This window comes from Eleutherodactylus coqui, chromosome 3 (genome assembly GCF_035609145.1).
Source record: "Eleutherodactylus coqui strain aEleCoq1 chromosome 3, aEleCoq1.hap1, whole genome shotgun sequence".
Classification (NCBI taxonomy): domain Eukaryota; kingdom Metazoa; phylum Chordata; class Amphibia; order Anura; family Eleutherodactylidae; genus Eleutherodactylus; species Eleutherodactylus coqui.
Genome location: NC_089839.1, coordinates 78,493,915 through 78,512,832, shown reverse-complemented (window position 1 = coordinate 78,512,832; position 18,918 = coordinate 78,493,915). Strand labels below are relative to the sequence as shown.

Here is an 18,918-nt window from a genome sequence, read left to right as displayed (position 1 = left end):
TGCTGTTACTCAGCCCTGGCCCTCTGCCTGCTCCGGTTGGCGCTGCCACTTACTGGCGCACAGCAGTTACTCATCCCACCCCAGCTCTGTGCCTTCTCCTTGCTTGCTCCTCTCTCCCCTCACATGTGCAGGGCCTCTCGAGTACTGCCACTCACCCCCCTTTTGTTCCATCGGTGCGGGGGTAGGGGATTCACACTGCAGGCGGCATTGTCCTGACAGCGGCGGTGCTGGCAGGGGGAACTGTTTCTGAAGGAGCTTGTGTTGGGATGGAAGATTAGGATTGGTTTCAGTGTTAGGCTTATATTATTAGATGTAAATGCTTCCATGTTACTGCGGCCCCGCTCTCACATGGAAGCATTTTCAGCAAATAATGTAAACCTAACGCTGAAACTAACCCTAACCCTCTATCCCAGCACAAACTCCTTCCACGCTGCTCTCGGCCTCAGAGCAGTGCTGCCCCGACAACAATGCAGCCAATCGGGAGCTAGGGGTGTGACTGGGGTGTTCCTCTATCTAAGGCCTGTCAAACCCCTAGCTTCCGGTGGCGCCAAGATACACCAGTACCGTGTTTATGTTTTGAGCTTGGTTCGATTACAGTATTTATTCACTGAGCTGTCCTGGTGCTATATTTATGTACTGACCTTGGTTCTGGTACAGTATTAATTTACTGAGCTGTCCTGGTGCTATATTTATGTACTGACCTTGGTTCTGGTATAGTATTAATTCACTGAGCTGTTCTGGTGTAGATATGCTGCTATCATGTTGATTTATGCACAAACAAAATACAGGCAGACTGTGTATACACACATAGAGTATATATATAATATATATTTATGACAGAAGGGCACCAAAAAAGTCCTCGTCTGCTGGTCCCTGAGCCACTGCCGACAGCCTGTCCTTGAATGTTGGCTTGTGAATTGTTTCCCCTTGATTGTTAGTAGAAGCTCCCGGACCGACGCCTGTTCTTTACGGCACAGATGATATTTTATGCTGCGGAGGGGTAGTTGATGTCCTTCGGAGACCAGGACCCGGGTGTGACTGCATCCTCCGCACTTCCTCTTTTTTACACCCCTGATTGTTAGTCCCGTTTTCCCAGTTAGGGAATACTACATCCTGTATATAATCCTTACCATTCATGTTTACAGCCGCTGAGCCCGCTCTTATAGACTTCGTCCATGTGCGTCCGTCACTCTTTACGGAAAAGGCTTCAGCTTGGCACACATCGGCCGCTTTGTATAGAAACACTTGTGTGAATCCAACATTGAGAAAATTGAACACAGAGGTGCTTTGAAGAACATTTTTTTATTAACTTATTTTCTGAAGGCCCCCAGTCAAAAAAACGTAAAAAAACCTGAGTTGGTGCCAGCATTTGATAAACGCAGCAGCTGAAGCGCAGCTTTGTGTTAGTGCAGCTGTACCCACAGGGAAATAGGACAACCCCTGACATCCGGAATCATCCCGGCCTTTCTACTTCTCATCATTTCTTAGCTTGTTTTGGTGAGAGGGATTGATGTTGATGTGTTGTTTTCTTGTATGATGCAGTCTGTATATTAATGACCATATGACCCAGGAGAACCGTATCCTACGGCTCCCAACAAGTCAGGATTTATTACGCTCCATAATGTATAGTGAGTCTTTATGCCCTTTGCTATAAATCTACTCCTACTCTGTGGAATATACAGTTGCTACAATGTATCTCTTCTTCCATCTCTTTGTATCTGACTTGTGTTGGAAGTTGTCAGGCAAGTTTTACCAAATGTGAAAGGAAATGTGTGCATGCCAAATGTCCGGAGGCTCCTGGAATATTGTTTAGCTTAGCTATAGGAATTGGGCTCATCTCTCCTCGATCCATTACAGACAAAAAAGTGGAGTAGTCTAAGCTCCTGTTTTTATATTCACTGGTGCCAATGCAGGGAGAGAGGGAGCAAAGTAAAATCCTTTATGAATTATGGAGAAGATTTTTGCACATGGGTGATAAAAAGTTGCACACAAGATTTTCTAGGGCAACTCGCATCGGACAGCACTAGGCCATCCCATCTGTGTACTGTCCGATGTGCTGAATATATCCAGTAGTAATCGTGACCCAGACCATAACTCCCCCCATAGTGGCCCCAGTAGTAATCATAACTGCTCCCATAGTGGCCCCAATAGTAATAGTAACCCCACCCAGTCCGCCCCCATAGTAATAGCGACACACATAGTGGCCTCAGTAGTAATAGTGATCCCCATTGTGACCCCAGTAGTAAGTGTCCCCTAGTAATAATAGTGCCCCCTTCCTGCCCAGTAGTAGGACCAGTAGTAATAGTGTCCTCTTTATTGGCTCCAGTAGTAATATGTGACCCCCATATTAGTCCCAATAGTGATAGTGGCCCCCCTATTGGCTTCTAGCCGGCCAGCATCCCTACAGGCACTCACCTAGCCTGCACCTGTAGTCCACTGGCTGTGGTGCAGGGTCTGTTACTGCTGATCTCTCCCATTGGTATCTGTGCTGCGTACAGGATGGCACACAGACACTGGGGGGGGAGAGAGGTTACAGACTCTGCACTGCCACCACCGGACCGGAACTGCAGGCTGGGTGAGGGCAATGCCTATTAGTTTGGTGGGCCGTATAAAATTAGACGACAGGCTAGATGCGGCACATGGGCCTTGTGTTTGACATGTGTGCTTTATTGTACTAAGTGTAAAACTATTTGCATTCATACATGAATTTACTGTCATCCTTGGGCTACAGGACGTGACATTTTAGTGGCCCTTTAAGATGCTTGGGGTGATACGGATCTGTCATTGCCTTTCATCAGCGCCCTCATTAATTCACTGTATAGCATGAGGAAACGTCTCGCCTACGAGTCTCTGCCGGTCTTCAGGAAATAGGTTGTAGGAGCACAGCAGGGGACCTCGCGTGGGGCTGCGGACGCTATTAACCCTCTCACCGCAAGGAAGTTTCACCTTTCTCTTCTTTTTTCCTCATGGTCTTATGTAACGTAATTAGCTTGTTGCGTTTTCCTAATTAGGCAGAAGGAAAAAGTGTTCCAGTAACTTTTTTTTCTCCGTAGTAATTACAATGACATAATCCCTCAACCCTTCAAAATCCTGCCAAAAACACACAGAAGCGGGATATTCCAGAATTACAGCGTCTCCTCTGATCAGGGATGACTCTCTAGAGCGAAGACATTGCAGGCCTGTGCGGCTTCTAGTCTGTAAACCTGGCGGCCTACCTGGACCCGAAAAGTCACTAAAACATTGTTTTAGAGTGAAATACAAGGGAAGGGCCAATTATTTGGAAGCCAGTCTTGGTTGGTATAAACCTGCCAGGACAATGGCCGAGCTTGAGTCATAATCTGAGAGGGGAATGAGTGAATTCTGATGTCAGAATCCCAAGAACACGATGTGTAATTTACTATAGGACAAGCCCAAATCTTAGGGTGCTTTTAGACAGAGCGATTTATCGTTCGCACGAGGCTGATGAATCGTTCACTCGCTGAATCGTGCTTTCCTTCACATTCACTGTAGTGGCGAACGAGAAAGATTAAACAATCGAACACAATTAGCGAAGGAGCTAACGATGACTTTTATGCTTTCTTTCATCATTCCATCGTCGGCCGTGTTTACACTTAACGATAATCGTTCAAATTTGATTCTTTTTTTCTTTTGCACGATAGTCATTCCGTGTAAATGTTTACTTTGTGTCTAAACACCTTTTGTGTCATATCTAGTGTTCCAGATCCTCAGAAACCCCCGGCTGCAGCAGGTGCATGAGCCAAACTACCAGTATAGATGGAGAGTGCAACCTTAAAAATAAGGCTCCGTTCTGGGAGCTGGACAGTGGACTCTCCTGGCCGAATGGCTCTGTCTTATGATGGCGCTGAACGGACCCCATTGATTATGATGGGGTTTGTTTGGGCTCTGCATTATACCAGATCTGTGACAGAACCTCCGAACGCAGTGCAGATGTGAAGCCGGCCTCATTTCCTCTGGTGGGCCCAAGAATGACTTTGTATATGAGTGTGTGGGGGGTCTGGAACGCAGACCGAAATGCGAATGTTGCCTGTATCCAAATTAAGAGGAAATATTATATAGAGTACTCATAGTTGAGAACCATAATGACCCACTATACACAGACTGTCTAGTAAATCAGAATGAATTCTGTTTATTGTTGTACATTGCTAGTTTATATGCAAGTTGTAAAGAAGGCGTTTCCAATATGTTACCTGATGCCTGGTTACAAAGTACTTTTGGCGACTGTAAATCAACAAGCTTTTCTAAACAAAAGGTATCAACAAAACTGTTTGAAGTAGACATAGAAACAGTTACAGTGTGATAATAAAGATTGATTCCTGGCTGTCTACTGGATGAGTACTTTTGTTAATTACATTTCTCGTTTGACTAGAAATGTAATCTTCAAAGTCCATCAACAATTTGCACATCAAAAGAGGGGACATTGTTTCTAGTTTTCACATAGACAAAACTGGTCCAGCCACCTACTGGGAGTCAGCACAAAGTTGGTAAGTTGGTATTCAGTAAGATAGCTGAATAAAATCTAATTAATCATACATTTAGTATTCTAAAATCAATATTCAAATAAACGCTTGAATATACCTTTTTACATATGATTCTATATCCAAATTCTACTAGCAACTTCCGGAATGTTTTACATATAATACATAACATTATATAACCAAATAACTAATGTCACATTTATTACACTGTTTCCTTATCTTTCTTATGTTAGGTTATTGATTAATAATGATTGACCCCTATCATTCCCCCATTTGGACATCACAGCCACCATTATCTCCTGGTTCTGTCACCCATAGGTGCCGGGTTCCCAGGTAGGAATGGTGCACTCTATGTCCATCAAGATATGAAGACATAATATCAAATATTGCAAGTCAATCAAGTTTACAATACAGTAATCTTAGATTTATCAACATCAATATCGTCATCGTCATATTAGACACTTAAAGGGGTGTAGAAAATCGGCATTCAGTACATTTAGCTATGCATAAAATTATTACCTTAATTGCAATATATATATATACACATAAGATTATACTAGTCGGACGATTGCAGAGTAGTTGTTACTTCTGTTGCCTTAATTCGTTGGCATTTCCCGATTTCATTAGAGTCACAAGTAAAATTACAACATTCTTCAGCCAACGCAACATTTCTCACCTAAAACCGAGTTATATTCATCCAATGTGTATATTCAATGGTATTGCAATGGGGACAATATTCAAATAAATTAAGGAAGGTGTTTTCCTGAACAACATTGTCATCTACTTCATCACTATCATTGTGAACTATTGAGCGTATGTCTCGAAGAGTCTCTACAGGAGTGGGGACAGATAATAGAAAAGTCCGCAAAATGTCCTCTCCACTCCTGAGGTTGGGCATACACGTGTGGGAAATATTTGCCCATCCAGTCCATCGCTTGTCCATGTGGATCGTTCGTAGTGGTGTTTCCCAATAAGAAGACAGTCCAATAAGACAAATGCAGAAGTCAAAATCAAAATGTCCATTACCTCCCCCACCCAAACAACGCCGGGATCCCACCCATCACTTTTCCTCTGGCTCGGGAACTTTCTTGCAGTGGGAGGCATGTATCCACTTTTACAGAAGTAGGCGTTGACAACAGAACTTGGTATGGTCGTCAAACCTTGGGTCCAAGGCCTTTACTACGTGTCTTTTTGCGACCACCCAATCTCCAGGTGGCAAGAAATGAGTCCCCTCTAGGTTGTCAGGGTCTGGAATTGGGGAAAATACTAGATCGGGTGTTATTTTCAGTTTACGACATAGTTCTTGTACATATTCAATAACCTTATCACACCCCCGCTGTAGGGCCTGTGGATGGTACAGGCCTAATCTTGGCATAGAGCCAAACAACACTTCTTTTAACTTAAGCATATAATTTCAGTTCTTTCAACTTTGTCTAAACTCTGCGGGTGGTATGGAGTGTAAAACGCTTGTTCCACCCCAAGGCTGACATCACCTCTCGCATCACTTAACCTGTAAATTGTGTACCTCTGTCACTCTCAATTGTCTCTAGTACCCCAAATCTACATACAAGTTCTGACACAAGTTTAGCCACTGTACATTGTGTGGTGGCTTTGCACAGGTCCACGCACACAAGGACGTACTCATACCTGCCTGATTTGGGAAGCTGGATGTAATCGATTTGTAATCTCTGAATAGGATACAGTGGTCACTTCACATGCCTTCACATATGCCTTCGCCAACCTGTCCAACCCTGGAGCATACCATACCTTGTCCATAACAGAAACCATGGCATTCCGAGAGGCATGCACTTTCCCGTGAGCTAGGACGGCGAGGTGGGTGTAGGCAGCCGCTGGTACATCATCTACGTCCCGTAGGACGCCAAATCCCAAATCAACAAGAGTGGTGGGACCAAGATCCAACTTACAGCACAAGGGGTCTTGCGTACTGTCCAGGAGGGCTGCAGCCTTGGCTGCCCTATCCCCTTGTTCTCTGGTGACTGCCCCTGCGTGTGTGAACCTTTATTATGGCCACCTGTCCTGGCAACATGATAGCTTAATGGGCTTGCCTTGTGCCATGAGAAAGCTCCTGGACCGCCAGATGGGTCCATAATCGTGTGCAGTACCAAAGGCGTACCTGGAATCAGTGTAGATATTAGTAGTGGTATATTTTTCAATCGTACAGGCCTCAGTTCCTGCGCTGACATGTGTGGCGGCAGTGGTTTTTGTACAAGCATCTCATTCAGTGTGACTACTTCAAAACCTGTTACAAACCTTCCTTTGTCATTCAGGTATCTAGATCCATCCACAAACATTTCAAGGTGGGGGTTTAGGAGGGGTTTGTCAGTGACATGTGCGAACCCAGCTGTCACAATCATGCTGGTGTTCTGCGTCAAAGGCCTCCTCTTCATCATCAGTCAGAGAATTTGCAAAAAGCTGGTCCTCTGTACTTACTCCCCCATTTGAATCAGTTTCACCTAATGGCAATAAGGTGGCCGGATTCAAAGTGGTGCAACGTTGAAATGAGACATTGGATGAAGAGTATACTGCAAGTTCCATTTTGACCTGTCTAGCGAGGGACAGATGTCTACGGCTTACCTGTGTCAGAATTCCATGTACGTCATGTGGGGTGTAGATCACCATGGTGTGATCTAGGACAACGTCAGAACTTTTGTCCATTAGTGCCTGAACTGCTAGAACCGCTCGGACGCAGGATGGAGACCCTCTAGCCACCGCGTCAAGATGGGCACTGTAGTATGCTACAGGTCGCTTTTTGTGTCAGTACAGCGGTGGCGTGTCCCTCCATCTCAGTGTCGTACATTTGGAAAGGGTTGTCATAGTCTGGCAGCCCCAGTGCACCCGGTTACCTGTACTTTCAGCTGATAGAAGGCTGACTTGGCCTGCGGGGTCAGGGCAAATGGCCGTGAACCCAAACAGTCGTACAGAGGCTGCATTGTCATGGAGGCAGAGCGTCCATTGCCAATAGTATGAAACCAGTCCCAAGAAGGTACGCAACTGGGCATGGGAGGTGGGAAGTTGCATGTCACTTACCACCTTCGTGCGTTCCGGCGTCAGGTGCTTAGTACCTGGACCTAGGCAGTGGCCCAGGAACACTACGTGAGACTTGCAGAACTGAAGTTTCTCTTTGCTGGCTTTGCAGCCATTCTACTCTGATGGAGGAAACACAAAAGGCTTAGTGATGCATTGAGGTAACTATTTGTGTCAGCCGTACATAAAAGAAAATAAAAACAAATCATCAACATATTACAAGAGGGCGGTGCCCTCGGGAATTGGCCAGGCGTCTAATACCAGCTTCATGCATCTGGTGAACTGGTATTGGGCTATACTGTGCCCCTTGTGGCAGCACTATCCAACAGTACTGCTTTCCTCTGAAATTAAATACAAACAAATACATTCAGTCTGTCGAGGTCCGTCTGACTGGTAGCCCAAAGGCTCAAAGGAACGACACTAAGAACTTGTTTCTCTGCGTGCGTAAAAGTGAAGACAGGTAGAGGTGTCGCTAGGTCTGCTGCCATCCGACAGAAGGTCGGGTGACTTTCAGACCTGGGGTGTATACGAGCCTCACCGGACGGGTGAAATTCGATACAAGATCCCAAGGATCCCATCATTTCGGTTCCCAATATGCTTTCAGGACTTTCCAGCACAAGGAAGCGCATGAGGCATCGTGACCCTTTAAACATTACCTCTAGCGGTTCAGTTTCTGCCAGCTGAATTGGCATTCCTGAAACCCCTTGCACCAATTACTGCTAGACAATCAGGCTGGTATTCTATTTAAAATAGATCAGAACCTTGTAGCAAAAAAAATAAAAAATTAAAAATTTAGAAATTGCTGACCTGCAATACCTGGATCACCTATGTCAGATGTCCAGTTCCTTGGGCTAAGCAATGACTCAGGAATTGGAGTTTGTCTTGGAGGTGGCTTACTATTTGTCAGGACCTGCGGAAAGCTGAGTTTCTGCAGTAGCTATCAAGACAAATACATGAGCCGGATCTACCAAGAGAGCAGTTAGTTTACAAACCTCCTCTGAACTGTCACTTGAGGTCTCAACCCGTACCGATCCATCCGGTGAAAATTTGATGGATGCAGATAAGGCTTGTAAGATATTAGTACAAATAACAGACATGAATTACAACAAGGCAGAATAATCCACAAACATGTATTCATATTGGAATATGATATTCTTTAAGCAAATTCATTATTAATCTGATCCTGCCTGCAATGTCTCATCAAATTTGAGAAGGGAAAAAAAAACTTCCTAACTGCCCAAGCTCCTCACCCCCTCCTTTGTAGACAAAAGAAGGATGAAACATTACCTACTTTTACATTATCTAGCTCCACCCCTTCGATGCTGGTCATCTGCATGTCTCTCCTACAGAACATTCTCTCAGAGACAGTGCAGTACTAACAGCATTTAGCAGTGATATAGACGTCCAACCAATTACAGAACTGACATTTACACAAAAAGCAAAAAAAACTAAAATATATCTTAAAAATTCCTATATGTTCTCTATTTTTAAGACCGTGTAATTCACATAATTCATTACAAGTTTCTTATTTCATCAGCGTCTGTCTTCCTTTCTATGACACTGAATTTTATCTCTATGAAACAGAACAATAGCTAAGATATTAATAAGCAACTAAAACATTCAGACTTTAAACAGCATTAATTATTAGTAATTACAAGACGTATACTTCTCTCCTAGGCTGGTCTGTGTTGAGGGTGGAAGACCTCTTCCTATTGTTCTTCCCTTCCATCTCCTTCCATCACCTAGCTCCACCCCCTGTGGTCTGGCTCAGCGTTTGGTCTTTCTTGCCTCATTTCATTTCTAGCCACCGGACAGTATACACACCATATAACACAATCTAACTCTCATACGGGCCCTTCATTAATACACGAATTCACACTCACTGGGGTTTTTAATTCACTCATACACAGACTGATAAGTATCTCATGTGAAGTAGAAACTGGGATTGTATTTACTGTACATAGAACTTCCCATATTGAACAAAGTATATATATATTTAATATAATACAACATAGGAGCTATTTCCTGTGCAGCCAAATATAACCAATTCTCAATTCACATTTCTTTGCAAAGACAAGTAGGCCCTCTAGTCTACAGAGAAACTTCTCTAGACAGATAGCAAAGCTGTATAACAGGTTCCACTGCCTGTGACCATCTTCTATTGTGTGTAAATAACCTGGGCTGACTATTTAAGATTAACCCAGAATGTAATACACTTGCCCCCACCTTACAAAACTGCAAATTCACACTCACTAAGGGGTTTTTGTTTTTTTTTGTTTTTTTTTCCCATTCCTATACGGACTGATAATATGTGAAGTAGAAATTGGGATTGTATTTACTGTACACCAGACTTCCAATAATGAGCGAATTATGTATAGATGAGAAAAACTCTTAGTACCGCGGTTTTTACACAATTCGCTCAGAATAGGCTACCCAATGACAAACCCAATACAACTTATGCCCATTTCTACCCACATACTGATATTCACCACACTGCGACCATTCAGCGGCCAATATATTATAGGGGGCTTTATTCCACCCTGGCATAATTAACAATTCATCGGACACTTCTTTGTTCTTAGCTACCGACATTTTCGTACTATTGCGGATTTTCTTAAAAGGCGACATTTTCACACTATGCCAGATTATCACAAGAAATTCTTCAACTATCAGTTTATCAAAATTTTCCTTTAAAACAAACTAGTGTATTACTCTCTGCGTAATCCTGTTCACAGCGCTATTAATGTATTGCTGCAAGGAGCAAGACTTAGTTCAAATTACGCTTTTAAAGAGAGTTAGACACTATAAAAGGTTCATACTGTAGTTGATTGGGACCCTAATAAGTGGGATGGGGACCAATATTCATTTGCCAATTTCTTTAGCTATCTTTCACACCTTATCCTCTTTACCAGCAGTATGGACAAGGGCTGGCGGCTTATGTACACCAAGAGGCTTATTGTTTTGTATTCTTTCACACACATAAAACAATTGTGTTTCATTATTTTCTGTGCAGTCTTTTACTATTTCTCTAGCTGATTTCCATATAGGCATACTACTTGCCCTGTACGTTTCCCATATTGTCTGTTCCTTTATCTAAACCGGCGTCTCTGATATCTTTCATATGCTTTATCCCGTACTATTGCCAGAACTCATAGTTAAAAGGTTCCCGCTTTTCTAAGTCCTATCTTTCTATATTTTATACGTTTGTCTGCGTACGTCTCCCCCTTCCCTTTCTCTTATGGACTTACCTCTTGATTTACCACTGTTACACAGCATTGAGGATGCATACGGCTTTCCTCAGATAAATCTGGCGGTCCCTTCTGCCAAGTCCGAAACTGGCAGGATAACTATTTTATTTCCCACTATTCATCACTAAGTAAACAGGACCTGATATCACCTAGTAAACTAAGGACCCCTGGTCCTGGAATAGTTTTACGGACTCCTTAAGGGGGGGGTTTAGGGGACTTCTGGTGATATTATAACAGACTCAGTAAAAGCAAATTATGGCTAACATGACACAGACAATCAACGTACAGATTTCAACAATTACTACAGGCAACATGGCAATATACACACAAGGGTTCTTCCGTCTAGCACGGTTACTAAGAACACCGTAAATAACAGGCAGAAGCGTCCTATATAACATACAGCAACTCACCCCCTGTCAACACGAGACTTGAAGTCAGGAGAGCCCAGAGCTTGAGTGGCAAGTCAAGAGCTTACCGTATACCGGTGTTTTGTAGATCTGGGGTCCCGTGGCCTCTGGTCCGGCTGGTCGGCAGGTAGTGTAGTCAGGTATCGGCTGCAGGTAAGGAGTTAGCTTCTGCCCCACGTTGGGCGCCAAATAAACTGTGGGGGGTCTGGAACGCAGACCGAAATGCGAATGTTGCCTGTATCCAAATTAAGAGGAAATATTATATAGAGTACTCATAGTTGAGAACCATAATGACCCACTATACACAGACTGTCTAGTAAATCAGAATGAATTCTGTTTATTGTTGTACATTGCTAGTTTATATGCAAGTTGTAAAGAAGGCGTTTCCAATATGTTACCTGATGCCTGGTTACAAAGTACTTTTGGCGACTGTAAATCAACAAGCTTTTCTAAACAAAAGGTATCAACAAAACTGTTTGAAGTAGACATAGAAACAGTTACAGTGTGATAATAAAGATTGATTCCTGGCTGTCTACTGGATGAGTACTTTTGTTAATTACATTTCTCGTTTGACTAGAAATGTAATCTTCAAAGTCCATCAACAATTTGCACATCAAAAGAGGGGACATTGTTTCTAGTTTTCACATAGACAAAACTGGTCCAGCCACCTACTGGGAGTCAGCACAAAGTTGGTAAGTTGGTATTCAGTAAGATAGCTGAATAAAATCTAATTAATCATACATTTAGTATTCTAAAATCAATATTCAAATAAACGCTTGAATATACCTTTTTACATATGATTCTATATCCAAATTCTACTAGCAACTTCCGGAATGTTTTACATATAATACATAACATTATATAACCAAATAACTAATGTCACATTTATTACACTGTTTCCTTATCTTTCTTATGTTAGGTTATTGATTAATAATGATTGACCCCTATCATTTGGAATAAAAATCACAACATGCTCTATTTTGCCGTGGAATTCGCACAAACTGCTTCCTGTGATGTCAATGGAGGCCATCCGACCCACAGCCCATACGCAATTAGCATTGCGGATAGACCGAAGGTATTCGTGTCATCGCTAAGCAACATTGCGGAAATGCAAATAAACAAAAAAAAAAGGCCCGGCCTAAAAGTGAGGCTTAATCTTTCCTTTGCTTTATGTAATTAAATGCTGAATGGTTCAGTAGGTAGGCCCTGACCGTCTCTGCTGCCCGCAATGCCCTCCATTCCCCCTCCATCCGCTCTCTGATTGTCAAGTGACATGGATAATGTTTTTTTTTTTTTTTTTAAAAAAACATTGCAGATTCGCTGTGGAAACTTTATGCTCCACGTTGAGATTTTAGAGATCTTCTCCACACGGCTTGTACCGTTAATGCTGCGCAATTACCGCAGCAACATCCACTCTGTAAATTGGGCATAACTTACTGTGTGTGAAGCCGACCTAAGGGCCCTTCTACGGCGAACAATTTATCATTCAAAAAATCATTGGATTGTGCGAATTTGAACGATAATCGGTCAGCGTAAACACGGCCAACGATTGAACTATGAAGGAGCATGTGTCCGCTTCCTGTTTGTCGTTCATTTTATGCATTTATAAAAATGATTGTTCACTTATTTACACGTTGTAGCGTGTAAACAGCGATTGTTTAGTCGTTCACATTCACTGTATGATGAGTGTGGACGACTAATGAGCAAAATCTAAAAGATTTCTCTGATTCGGCTAAAAGCCGGGCAGCTGAGCGCAAACTGAACCGACCTATTATAGTCAGTGGGGTCCGTCCGGCGCTGTTCGGTTCAGTCCCGAGATTGAGCCGTTGGGCCGTGGGGATTCCCCTTTCCTGCTCCCTGAACGGAGCCTGAAAGCAGAATTCCCAGCGCAAGCGTGAAAGTGTGTTGTTCTTACCTTTACCTTCTGGCTTCCATCTCTCTTGGCTACTTTATCTCCTCTTTTGTTGTCAGTAAGTAACACAGAACAGATCAGGGTTCATGTTACATTTCACTGCAACTTGCACTTTCCAGAAGATTAATATTATGGTTGGAATTTTCGAGTTGATTACATAACGAGACGGATAAGCACAGATGACTTCGCTCCAGCAGAATAGTTTGGCTCCCTTCCCAAATGAGTTCAGAAGTGAACTCCTGGACGTTGCGTTAGTCTTCCCTCCCCGGATAAGACACCTCGGCTGGCGGTATTCTCATACGCCTCCATCAGGTCCTTCTAGGTGCGCTGCGCCCCCCTGCGAATACAAGAGATGTGAAATGAGATCAGAACCGGGTTAGAGTGACTTAACAGGGGGGAATTCTTCGCATTCTGCAAAGTCAGACAAAGCCTGGGCCGTGGTTTACACTAGGGGTGTTCTTATACAAAGGGAGAAGTCAGATTTATGGCAGCGTTGTGTGTACTGCTGGGCTGCAGCGTAATAGAAAGGTCAGCTCTGCCCTTCTACAACGCACTGCTGGATCTCTGTATATTCCCTGGCCCTGTCATCTGGTATGTAGGGCTGCTCCACCTAATAGTGCTGGGCTCTGAAGCTGCACAATGCTCGCCTGATCTGTCGTTCTCTGTTTAGTCGGGGCTGACTCTCGGACACTTTATGGATCGGTCCTCCCCATGCGGTTCTGTTTTGTGTGGCGTCTTTCAGGTCCATCATTTGCATGTTGGTGTTGTCTTTGATAGTATTAAGCCAGCGGGTTCTTTGGTGGCCACGGTCTTCTTTTACCACTGACCACTCCAGCATTATCGATGGTACTAAGGAATTAGCTCGCATTATGTGGCCGAAGTATGAGAGGCTCAGTTTCGGAATTTTGCCCTCCAATGAAAACTTTGGTTTGATGCGGTCTACGGCTGTTTTGTTCGTGGTCTTGGCGGTCCAAGGAATTCGTAGGAGTTTCCTTCATCACAAAAGTTCGAACACATCAATTTTCCTTCGGTCCGTTTTCTTCAGTGTCCAACTTTTCCAGCCGTAAGGTATGATTGGGAAGATGACTCTCCGGCATTTTGTTGCAATGCTTCTGTCGCCGTTTTTCCAGATCTTATCTATGCTTGTGCTGCAATTTAGAGCAATTTGTCGTATTTCGGGTCCGGATTCTCCATTGCGATCAATTTTTGATCCAAAGAAGATGAAGTCTTAGGCTGCCTGTCCACGGCCGTGATGGAATATTGCTAGTGACATTAGGCCGGGGGAAGGGGGGGGGGCTGACAGGTCTCTGCGATGAGCCTATCTAATAGGCGTCCGCACGTACCTGTCATTCAGCCATCTTTTCTGTATTGTGGATGGACCTGGTGGTTCGCTATTGCTAGGCAATGGCGCGGAATCCGTGAACGGTCCACAGTGTTCATTGCGGACGGGCTGCGGGTAGGACGGCTTCCATTGACTTCAATGGAAGCCATCTGCGTGGAATCCGCATGAAAATGGAGCATGCTGTGATTTTTTTTTTTTCCCTCTGCGTGTAGAAATCACGGTTGATTTCCACTGGAGGGTAGGAAGCAGCGGATCTCCATAGGAAGTAACTGGCGGTATTTGCTGTGGTTCGCAGTGCAGACGCTGATCGCGGATTTCACAGCATATATCCGCCCATGAGCAGGAGCCCTGAGTCCATTCAAAAGAATGAAGTTCACATTTGTGCACATTTTGGGCGTCTCGCAACGCACAAAACTCGCTTGAGATTCTCAGCTGTGTGAATGTGGCCTAAATGAATATCTCTATCTTTAATGGTTACCTCCAGGACTTTCTCCCGTCAGGTCCGTGTGTCAGATCTGCTCAGGGCTTTCCACCTCAGTACTATTCGGCAAGCCTACGGTTTGCATTAACCCTTTCCTTTATTCTGCTACACATATTGCCTCTACTGGACTCTGCTTTGCTCCATGTAATGAGCCTGTTGCATGGCAGTAGTTGTTTCTCCAGAGGCAAGGGAAAAATACACTAGAGAAAGTAAAGTGAGCCTTCCCACGCCAGTCGCTGACCACTGCGCTCCCGGTCTGGAGTTCATCACCACCTCCCTTCTCCGTGCCTAGGGATGAGACGCTGAGCTGGGATGGAATGGTCGGGCACTGTTGACGGAAAAGATCTTGGCAGCGTGCGTGTTGTGACTGATTTTGTGGCTTGCAGAGGAATTTCCTACAGACTGCCCCAACCATTAACATGTTCTTCCTTCTCTCCAAAGAGCTGGGAGAACACAGAGGCCGTCCAGCGCCAGTCTTCCCAGATGACAATGGAAGTGTGTCGGCCGGGACAGAGCTTCTTTAAGGTAAAGCACCTTTACATCTTTTTTTGGAAGGATTTGATGTTTTTTGGAGAATTTAAAGTCACTTAGAATCTGTTTCATGTTCTAGCTGTCAGTGGCCGGTTGTGCTGTACAAAGAAATGAACCTCTGCAGTTTTACATAGACGTACTGCATGTATTTGTACAGATGTGGCAGAGGTGCTCAGTGCACCGTGAGGAGTCTCTGAGTAGGACACCCGCAGCCCCGTGTAAAACTACAGGTCATTTATCACAGCAGGACAGCCCCATGTAAAACTGCAGGTCATTTATCACAGCAGGGCAGCCCCATGTAAAACTGCAGGTCATTTATCACAGCAGGGCAGCCCCATGTAAAACTGCAGGTCATTTATCACAGCAGGGCAGCCCCATGTAAAACTGCAGGTCATTTATCAAAACTACAGGTCATTTATCACAGCAGGGCAGCCCCATGTAAAACTGCAGGCCATTTATTACAGCAGGGCAAGTTTTATTCTGAATGACAAACTCAGCTCTGCTGCATCTTTATAATAGCTAGATATAAAGTAACATAGTGGGTAAGACTGAACACAGACATTTGTCCGTCTAGTTAAGCCTATTACCTCCAATTGCTGATCCAGAGGAAGGCAAAAAAAGCATTGAGGTAGAAGCTATTTTTCCTCATTTTAGGGAAAGAATTCCTTCCCAACTCCAATCTGGCAATCGGAATAATCCCAACCCTTCTGAAGTAATTTATTAGAACATATAATATTATATCGCTCAAGAAACATGTCCAGGCTCCACTCAAACTTTTATCGAATTCTCCATCACAATGTCCTTAGGCAGAGAGTTCCACAGTCTCACTGCTCTTACAGTAAAGAACCCCCTTTTATGTCGGTGTAGAAGCCTTCTTTCCGCTAGATGTAGAGAGCGCCCCCTTGTTACAGTCACAGTCCTGGGTATAAACAGTTCATGGGAGAGAACTTTGTATTTATACATAGTACTGCTAATTAGGTCGCCCCTCTGCCGTCTTTTTTTTCTAAACTAAATAATCCCAATTTTGATAACCTCTCTGGGTATTGTAGTCCGCCCATTCCATTTATTACTTTAGTTGCCTGCCCTTGTACCTGCTCAAGCTCCGATATGTCCTACTTAAGTATCAGAGCCCCAAACGGTACTCCGTTCACTAAGCCTGGCATTTCCTGTGCATTTCCACTGTGTTGGGGCCGGCACAGAAAGGGGAAAAGTAACAATTTTTTTTGCACAAAATACTACAACTTTTTTATGCCAGAAACTGGCGTAAAACATTTGATAAATGTGTTACTATATTTCATGTGTGGTCTGATCAGTGACTTGTAAAAAGAATGAACAATGTTCTCATCATGTGCCTCTGGACCTCTTTTCATGCACCCCATTTGCCTTGGCAGCAGCTGCCTGGCACTGGTTGCTCCAGTTAAGCTTACAGTTAAAGGGGTTGTCTCGCGGCAGCAAGTGGGGTTATACACTTCTGTATGGCCATATTAATGCACTTTGTAATATACATCGTGCATTAAATATTGGCCATACAGAAGTTATACACTTACCCCCCCCCCCCCCCCCCCCCGGTGTTGGCATCCCCGTCTCCATGGCGCCGACCGAAGCCTTCTTCTGCCTCGATTAAACGCGCTTGCGCAGTCTGCCTCTCTGTCCTGTTGAATGGGGCCGCTCCGGCGTGCTCGCGCCACACAGCTGGTCTGCGCATGCTCACCCAGACCAAGCATTCTCATTTTTTATACCAACCGTTTATGCAGCATTCAAACGCTTTGGAAAAGTCTAGATGCACAAGATCTAATGATTCTCCCCGGTCCAGTCTAGAACTTACCTCCTCGTAGAAGCTGATCAGGTTGGTTTGACAGGAGCAATCTCTCATAAACCTGTGCTGATATGCAGTTTTACAGATAATTTTTTTTAACGTACTCCGGGGTAGTGTCTCTTAGAAAAGCCTCCAAAATTTCACCCACAATAGAAGTTAGGGCTTGTTCAGATCACTGTTTGGGAGTTTTCCTGCTCCGGTCTTAAAGCAGGAAAATGGAACCCCCTGTCTGAAATACGCCGAACAGACCCCTATTGACTATTTTGATTTCCAACTAGCGGTCCAGCTATCTGCACTATTTTTGTCCTGTTTTTGAAACTCCGACGCTGATATGAAAGAGCCCTTAGGCTGGGTTTACACAGGACCGAAATCTCGCAGAAATCTCGCGGAATGACTGCATGGAAAAAACCGTGAGATTTCCGTGTGATAAACACAGCTTCAAATAATCTGCGAGGGGAGATGAAATTACGTACCTAATGCCCCCTGATTTATCTGCAGACCTCACCACGACTTCTGCGCCCGCCACCAAAATGGCGGATGCATGTGCAAAAGCTGCGGATTGCCAGGGTCATTTCAAATCTCTCTGCTCCTGGCTACCGAACAAAGCCAAGAGCCTGCAGATTTCACGGTAGGCTGCGGTACGCAGTCCCTGGTTTTGTGATCGCCGTTTTCCAATTGAAAACGACAAACATTTATCTCCCAGCATGGATCGGATCCGTGAGGGGAGGTGAAATTACTTACCTAAAGCCTCTGGCGATGTCCCCCGACTGGATCTTTATTGTGGACCTTTCCCCAACTTTGGCGCATGCGCTAATCTGCAAAATGGCAGACACAAGCACAGAAGCTGTGGAAAGCCCGGGAAATTTAAAATCTCCTTGCTCCTGGGTACTAAAGGTAGCCGAGAGCCTGGAACACTGACCGCTGGATAATGGTGATTACGTAAAAGTTAAAGCACAGTTGAAGTGTAATGCTCCTTTTGCTTTGGGCCCCGTTGTGCATACGGACATAAGATTAGGGCCACAATATATGTTTCTGAACACGGGACAAACGGGTATCCATTTAGTGATGAAAGCCTCCATTCATATGTATGCTGTACAAAAAAAACTGTTTTCAAAATGACATAATTGCAAAAAAAATTAAAATCGTCATTTTTTTATTCTGCTTTGCTTAAATTCATTCAAAAACTGTTGGGTCAAAATACGCAGTACACCCCTACATGAATTTGTTAAGGGTCTAGTTTTCAAAATGGGGTAATTTGTGGGGGTTCTCCATCATTTTGGCAGCTCAATGGCTCTAGAAGTGAGCAATGGGGCCTGAAACACCTCAAGCAAAATGTCTGTTCTGAAAGCCACCGGCTGCTCCTTTCAGTTTGGGCCCCGTTTTGCATACAGATATATGATTACGGCAACAATGGGTATGTCTCTGAACACATGACAAATGGGGTATCCATTTTGGGTGGAAAAACCTCATTTTGATGTGCACTACAGAAAAAAATCCTGTCTTTTAAATGACATATTTGCAAAAATATAAAATTTTATTTTTTCTCCTCTAAATTGCATTAATTTCTAAAAAAAAAGAAACTGTGGGGTCAGTCATGATCCCCCCCCCCCCCCTCCCCTCAGTGAATATATTAAGATATG

At 44.0% G+C, this 18,918-nt stretch overlaps 1 protein-coding gene across 2 annotated transcripts in view; it reads left to right on the top strand.

Annotated features, from left to right (window-relative positions):
* The window catches only part of RIN2 (Ras and Rab interactor 2), a 197,554-nt gene that overhangs the window by 49,195 nt on the left and 129,441 nt on the right, over positions 1 to 18,918 (top strand). Inside the window, exon 2 of one of the 2 annotated variants that reach the window (XM_066595766.1) lies at positions 15,373 to 15,456. The exons of the other annotated variant lie outside the window; for it this stretch is intronic. Coding sequence (XP_066451863.1) covers positions 15,415 to 15,456 — 42 coding nt within the window. The 5' untranslated portion in view covers positions 15,373 to 15,414. The remainder of the gene's footprint in view (positions 1 to 15,372; positions 15,457 to 18,918) is intronic. 2 annotated transcript variants of the gene reach the window in all.